Source organism: Mauremys mutica, chromosome 12, assembly GCF_020497125.1.
Source record: "Mauremys mutica isolate MM-2020 ecotype Southern chromosome 12, ASM2049712v1, whole genome shotgun sequence".
NCBI lineage: Eukaryota > Metazoa > Chordata > Testudines > Geoemydidae > Mauremys > Mauremys mutica.
Window position 1 is genome coordinate 25,238,374 of NC_059083.1, and position 7,944 is coordinate 25,246,317.

Genomic DNA, 7,944 nt, shown 5'->3' on the forward strand with positions numbered 1-7,944 from the left:
AGATAAATCCCAGAAACCTTGTCTCCCTGCTTGGCCTGGGAGTTTTATCAGGGCCTCTGTCCCTTTTAATGGGCTCACTTCATCATTGCTCAGGGCTGCTGCTGGAGTGGCAGCATGGCCTAGTGGTGTGGTTGCTCAACTTGGGCCTTAGGAGACTTAAGTTCTATTCCCAACTCTGTCACGGACCTGCTGGATGACACTGGGCGAGTCAAACTGCCCCCCTCTCAGTGCCTCTGTTTCCCCTCCCACCCTTTTTCCATCTTGTCGAGTTAGACTGTAGCCTGTTCAGGGCAGAGATTGTCCCTCGCTGGGGTTTGTGCAGGGCCCAGCAACATAGGCTCAAGCACCTATATGGTGCGCTCAGCCCCCACTGGTGGCCCAACTGATCAGTGCCTCCCACCTGTCTCAGATCAGTTGCTCAGTAGTGGGTTGGAGGTGCTCAGGGGGAGAGGATGGGGCACACTCAGGGGAGGAGGTGGTACAGGTGAGAAGAGGGGGCTGGGAGGAGGCCAGGTGAGGTGGGGCCTTGGGAGAAGGGGTGGAGTGGGGGGCAGGGCCTAGGGTGGAGCACTGTAGACGGCCGGACTCATCCCTGCAGCACCTCCTGCTGGTGATTTACAGGAATTAGCTCAAATTCCAGGCCAGAGCACCCTCTGCAGGCCAGTGATCCACCTGTCCTCTGGGCCCAAGTCCCTCCCTGGACCCCAGTGCCCCTTTTAACTGGGTCTCCCCCTCCCAGGGGAGCCCCCCCCCACTATCTCCACTTTGCCTCAGTATTGGCTACTGCCCAGTCTCCATCTAGCCCCCGTTCCCTGGGGCAGACTGCAGTATCCGCCACTCATCATCAGCAAAGCGGTTCAGACCTGCTGCCTTTGCCTACCCCTGGGCTGCCCCCTGCAACCCCCAGTACCTCTTGGCCTTACACTAGGCCGCAGCCTCTGCCTTTCCCCAGCCCTGCTCCACTCTAGGTACCTTATCTAGCTCCCTGCAGCCAGGCCCTTCTCCCCCTACAGGCAGAGGGAGACTGCTGAGCTCCTGGCTCCCAGCCTTTTTATAGGGGCCAGCTGGGCCTGACTGGGACCCGGCCACAGCTAAGCCTGCTTTCCCCCAATCAGCCCAGGCTTCTTGCCCCAGCCACAGCCCCCTCCTGGGCTGTTTTAAGCCCCACAGGGCAGGAGCAGGTACTCACCCCACGACAAGCATGGGTTGAGCACCCCTGTGGAAATGAGGAAGCCAGCAGCTGCGCCCAGAACAATCACGGTCAGATCTCATTTGGGGTCTGTTGGGGCTACTGAGATGCAAATAGTGATAATAAACACTGTGGTACAAATCAGTAACAACAACAGCTTGTAACTGCCTATTCTCCACTCTGAAGGCAACACTCTCAGATAGACTGGCCTGCAAGTGTCTTAAACCTTACTGGTCATTTAACAACATCTGTTCTGTAGAAAGTTCCCAGATGTCACCAGTGGGAGCTGGGTTTGAAGAAGAGCCAGCTTCTCAGAAAAAACTATCTCACATCAGACATCTTTAAATTTCTCAGGTCCTATATCTCTCTTGCCACACTGCCATATCATTTACTTTTTCCAGCATCTATCACTCAACAAAGGCGTTACAGAGCAGAGGTATGCAGTTACACTGGGTTCTCGGCAGCCATGGGACCCTCTTGCCCAAGTGACCCAAAGTGGGAAATGGTTTGGAAAAGAATTCAGCTTCTCAGAGACATGTTTCTCGCACTGGGCATCTTTAAAGTCTTCATGCTGCATAATTTGCTTTTTATAGTATGCTTCACACAATGGAGGATATACAGAGCTCAGTGATGCAGTTACACCAATAGCCATGGTAGGCAACTTGCTATGAAATTAAGCTGTATTTAAAATCCAAAGTTGTTACTCCAATTAATAGCTTGATAAAATATCCAACTTATCAGCAATTCCTTCCTTTGTAGGCCTGGGCAGCCTCCTCCATGGGACCTCCATGGGAGCTGCTTTTGCCCCTCCAGGCCCATGAACATGATACAGGTTCTGTGGTGACCTAAAATCCTACTTTCGACGTCTCCGACTCAAGGAATATTTCCAACACACCTATACTGACAATATACTAACCCACAGAAACCTTCCTACCAGCACTACAAAAAGAAGGATTCTGCCTGGACTCCTCCTGAAGGTCGAAACAACAGACTGGACTTCTACATAGAGTGCCTCCATCGACGTGCATGGGCTGAAATGGTGGAAAAGCAGCATCACTTGCCCCATAACCTCATCCGTGCAGAACACAAGGCCATCCACAGCCTCAGAAACAACTCTGACATTACAAGAAAAAAGGCTGACAATGGAGGTGCTGTCGTCATCATGAATAGGTTGGAATATGAACAAGAGGCTGCTAGACAACACTGTAACACCACATTCTACAGGTCTTTACCTGCTGATCCCACTGACGGTTACCAAAAGAAACTACACCATCTGTTCAAGTAACTCCCTGAAGAAGCACAGGAACAAATCTACACAGACACACCCCTAGATCCCCGACCAGGGGTATTCTATCTGCTATCCAAAATCCATAAACCTGGGAATCCTGGATGCCCCATCATCTCAGGCATTGGCACCCTGACAGCAGCATTGTTTGGCTATGTTGACTCTCTCCTCAGGCCCTACGCTACCAGCACTCCTAGCTATCTTCGAGACACCACTGACTTTCTGAGGAAACTACAGTCCTTCGGTGATCTTCCAGAAAACACCATCCTGGCCACTCTGGATGTAGAAGCTCTTTACACCAAAATTCCACACAAAGATGGACTACAAGCCATCAGGAACAGTACCCCGATAATGTCATGGCAAACCTGGTGACTGAACTCTGTGACTGTGTCCTCACCCACAACTATTTCACATTTGAGGACAACGTGTACCTTCAAATCAGCGGCACTGCTATGGGTACCCGCATGGCCCCACAGTGTGCCAACATTTTTATGGCTGACTTAGAACAACACTTCCTCAGCTCTTGTCCCCTAACGCCCCTACTCTCCTTGCACTACATTGATGATATCTTCATCATCTGGACCCATGGAAAAGAAGCCCTTGAGGAATTCCACCATGATTTCAACAATTTCCATCCCATCATCAACCTCACCCTGGACCAATCCACACAAGCGATCCACTTCCTGGACACTACAGTGCTAATAAGCGATGGTCACACAAACACCACCCTATACTGGAAACCTACTGACCGTTGTACTTACCTACATGCCTCCAGCTTCTATCCAAGACACACCATACAATCCAATGTCTACAGCCAAGCTCTAAGATGCAAATGCATTTGCTCCAATCCCCCAAACACCTACAGGATCACTATCAAGCATTCTTAAAACTACAGTACCCACCTGCTGAAGTGAAGAAACAGCTTGACAGAGCCAGAAGGGTACCCAGAAGTCACCTACTACAGGACAGGTCCAACAAAGAAAGTAACAGAATACCACTAGCCGTCACCTTCAGCCCCGAACTAAAACCTCTCCAGCGCATCATCGAGGATCTACTATCCTGAAAGACAGATCTTGAGAGACAGACCAGTCCTTGCTTATAGATAGCCTCCCAACCTGAAGCAAATACTCACCAGCAATAACACATCACACAACAAAAACACTAGTCCAGGAACCTGTCCTTGCAACAAAGCCCGGTGCCAACTCTGTCCACACATCTATTCAAGTGACACCATCATAAGACCTAATCACATTAGCCACACCATCAGGGGCTCGTTCACCTGCACATCTACCATTGTGATATATGCCATCATGTGCCAGCAACGTCCCCCTGCCATGTACATAGGCCAAACCGGACAGTCTCAACACAAAAGAATAAATGGACACAAATCTGACATCAGGAATCGTAACATTCCAAAACCAGTAGGAGAACACTTCAACCTCTCTGGCCATTCAGTAACAGACTGAAAAGTGACAATTCTTCAACAAAAATACTTCAAATACAGACTCCAATGAGAGACTGCTCAACTGGAATTAATTTGCCAACTGGATACCATTAAATTAGGCTTGAATAAAGACTGGGAGTGGCTCGGTCTTTACACAAATTGATATTTATTTCCCCATGCTAAGTTTTCACCTACTGTTACTCACACCTTCTTGTCAACTGTTTGAACAGGGACATCCTGATTATCACTAAAAAAGTTTTTTTTCTCCTGCTGATAATAGCTCACCTTAATTGAGTCACCTATTAGAGTTGGTACGGCAACCTCCACCTTTTCATGTTCTCTTTGTGTGTGTATATGTATATACAATCTTATATATACAATCTTCTTACTGTATGTTCCACTCGATGCATCTGATGAAGTGGGTTCTAGCCCCTGAAAGCTTATGCCCAAATAAATGTGTTAGTCTCTATGGCCTGGTCTACACCAGGGGGAGGGGTTGATGTAAGATATGCAACTTCAGCTACGGGAATAGCGTAGCTGAAGTCGAAGTATCTTATTTTGATTTACCTCCCATCCTCACGGCGCGGGATCGATGGCCGCGGTTCCCCCTGTTGACTCTGCTACCGCCACTCGCCCTGGTGGAGTTCCGGAGTCGACAGGAGCGCGTTCGGGGATCGATATATCGCGTCTAGATGACACGCGATATATCAATCCCAGATAAACCGATCGCTACCCGCTGATCCGGCGGGTAGTGTAGACATCCCTAAGGTGCCACAAGTACTCCACGTTCTTTTTGTGAATACAGACTAACACGGCTACTACTCTGAAACATGTGAGCTCTGTCTCAAACCAGGCATGAAGAAGTTTGATCCTCTTCACAGAAGGTTTGCAGAGGCTCCTGGTGTTTCCCACACACCCGCTGCCTTCCTGCTCCCTTCGCTGCCTCTAATCCCAGCTGTTTCTATCTCCTTCACCAGCTGCCTGTTTGGCCTGAGGTTTCTATGTTGCACCATTTCTCTTTACTAAGGGCCAGTGGCAGATTAACACACAGGGCCACTGAGTCCCGGCCAATCTTGGGCCCAAGAGCAGGGCTGTCTGTACCCACATGCAAAGGACGCAGCTGTGTAGGGCACCAGGAAATTTGGGGCACCACATTTCCTGGTGCCCAACACCGCTGCGTGGTGCTCCAGCCCCTGCCCAGCCTATTCAGCATGGCCCTGCCACAGCACCTCCTCTTCCCACCCCTGCTCTGCTCTAGCCCCGCCCCACTCCACCCATTCCCCAAAGCCCCCACCCCTGCTCTGCCTCTTCCTGCCCCAGCTCCCCTGAGGACTGCAGCAGGGGGCGGCCTGCACTCACCCAGCGGCAGGAGGTGGAGCACCCCGGCCCCAACCCGCTCCACTGGCCGTGCTGGGGGGTGTTTCCCCCTTGACCCCGCCCAAAGCCAGCCCCTCCCACGGAGGCCTGGGGCCCATACAGCGCCCCCACCCCAGGAAGACTGCGTAGGGAACCAAAATGGCTAGGGACAGCCCTGCCCGGGAGTGTTGGAACTTGCGTAGAAGGTGGGAGGGCAACAACCACAAGATCTGTGGCCCTGTCCCCTGCTCTTCCTTTTCTCCCAAGGGCCCTCCCCCCATCCAGGCTGGAAATGAGAGCCAGGCCACAGTGAGAGCCACTCAGGGAGCCCAGGCAACTGTGGGGAGCCTCGGACGCTTCATTTGCCCTGGGTGGGGGACTGGAGGGCCTGAGAGCAGCCTCTGGCCCATGTGCTGCCCAGGGCATCTGGAGGGCCTGGTCTCCCTGGGTAGCTCTTAGGTGCCTTCTTGGAGGGGGAGGGGGAGTGGGCAGAGGAGGATCGGGGGCAGGGTGCCATGGTGATGGAGGGACTAAGGCCCACCTCAGTCCCTCCCCCACCAGGAGAAGGCACTGATGTCACAGCCCCTGCTGCTCCGTGTCTACCCAAGGCTAAAGAGGCAACATGTGGTGGAGGCATGTGCCCCCAGATGTATTGGGATGCCTGTGGCAGGGACACCCAACAGCAAGGAGGCAGCATTTCCCCTGGCAGTAGCACTGCCCCTGTCGGTCGAGGAGGGAGGAAGAAAACAGCAGAGTGGCTCACTGCCAGCTGAGCCCTTTCCCCACCACATGGGGCAAGGTGGCTGAGGACCCCAGAACAGTAGTTCTTGGAGTGACCACCCTATTGAGATCCGTGGGGCAGTTACCTCTTCCCAGAGCTATTGGCTCAGGCTCTGTGCAGACTCAGGCACACGGCACTCTGTCAGTGAGGCTTGAAAGTTTTAACTCACTCAAACTTTTCTTTTCAATCCTATGGGCTAGAAAATTACTTTTTGGTTGCGGATTTTTTTATTATGAAACCTGAAGTTCTGTTTTAATCATGTGACTCCAGAGGTGGGTCCCTAGGGAAGAACCCATAGTACCAGTGCTTAAACCCACTCCTGTAGATATGTTCCATCAGGGGTGAAAGATTCTTCCTAAAATTGGAGGTGCCATGAGGCCCTGCCCCCTCTGTGCCCCTGCCCTGCCTGCCTCTTCCCCAAAGGCCCTGTACCCGGCCAACCCAGAAGCTGGAGCTGAGTTGCGGAGCCCAGGTCCCTCCATCTGCCCAGGGTTGGGGGGATCTGAGAGCAGCCCCCAGCCCATGTCCCTGACCCCCAGGCTCTCTGCCCTGGGCAAGTGGAGGGTCTGTGGCTCCCTGCAGCTGCGCGCAGCTCTTACCATGGCCTGGCTGTGGCTCTTTGGCTCCTGAGTCCCAACCCCCGCCCGGGCCAAGCTGGAAGCTGGAGCTGGGTCAGAAGAAGAGCTGCACTGGCACCTGTGGGGAGCCATGGACCCTCAGCCTGCCCTGGGCAGGTAAAGAGTCTGCGGCTCCCCACAGATGCCTGGGCTCCCTGGGCTTATTCAGGCCGGGCTCCAGCTTCCAACCTGGGTGGGGCCTTAGGGGGAAGAGGAGAGGCAGGGGACCGGGCTGTGGGGAATAGTGGGAGAGCCATGACCCCTTGGCCCTCTCTGTTCCAGAGCCCGTCTGTTCCATGCAGCAGAGTGGGGGCTGATTTGTTCATTATTCATGTGAATGCCCTGCTGGCAGTGCCTCCCTGCATCTTGCTTCAGTCCGGTGTGCGAGGAAAATGCCTCACACAGAGCTCTAGTGCCCACCTCTCCCTAATGAACAATGTGGGGTTGATAGGCTGGGTGCCATCTGTGGCCAAGGCTCCCTGCACCTGCCCAGAGGAAGGAGCCTGCAGGGCAGAGATTTAGGTGGAGCCAGAGAACAGGGGAGATTCTGTGGCTCTGAGTCTGAAAAGGGAAGGATTGAATTAACCTGGATCCAGAATGTGTCCTACCTTGTATTTCTGGGCAGCGTCCTCCATGAGCTGCACCGTGTGAGATCTGTGCTCTGGGGATCTCTCACAAACCACACACATGGCTTCCCCGTCCTCTTCACACAACAGATCCAGGGCTTTGCCGTGTCTCTCACACAGAGTCTCTTTTCCTGGTTTGAAATGCAGTTGTTTGATTTTTTCCACTATGTTTCCTAGCTGATAGTTATTCCGGAGAGCCCCTTTCCGGATTCGGGCTCTGCAGCTAGGGCAGCACAAAGGGTCAGAGCCCACCTCTGCCCATGTCTCACAGTGCTGAGTGATGCAGCCTCCGCAGACGTTGTGCCCACAGTGTATGGTGACTAGGTCCGTCAGATATTATAGGCAGAAGGGACATTTGATTTCCTCTTGGATTTCCTGTACAGGAGTCGCTGAGGCCATGGCTGCTGGGATCTCTGGGCTTCTGTTCTCTCTGCAGCAGAAATGCTTTTGCTGATTATGGGCAGTCCCTGCCCCACCTCTTATCAGCTGCACAGGTGCAGAATGAGATGAAGAGAAAGGAGAGGCCGGGAGGTGGAGCAGGAGAAAGATAAGGAAAGAAGGAAGCAGGAACTACATACGCCAGGAGAGGGGTGTAAAGGAGCAGAAAGAGAAGGAAAGGAAAAGGTGGGACGGATACAAACAAGAT

General features: G+C 52.8%; 1 protein-coding gene across 1 annotated transcript in view; it reads right to left on the reverse strand.

The window, feature by feature from the left end:
- The window catches only part of LOC123344920 (tripartite motif-containing protein 15-like), a 346,226-nt gene extending 338,557 nt beyond the window's left edge, over positions 1 to 7,669 (reverse strand). The window contains exon 1 of the mRNA XM_044981421.1: positions 7,281 to 7,669. Within this exon, the coding sequence (XP_044837356.1) occupies positions 7,281 to 7,361 (81 nt within the window). The 5' untranslated portion in view covers positions 7,362 to 7,669. The remainder of the gene's footprint in view (positions 1 to 7,280) is intronic.
- Between the last annotated feature and the right edge of the window lie 275 nt (positions 7,670 to 7,944).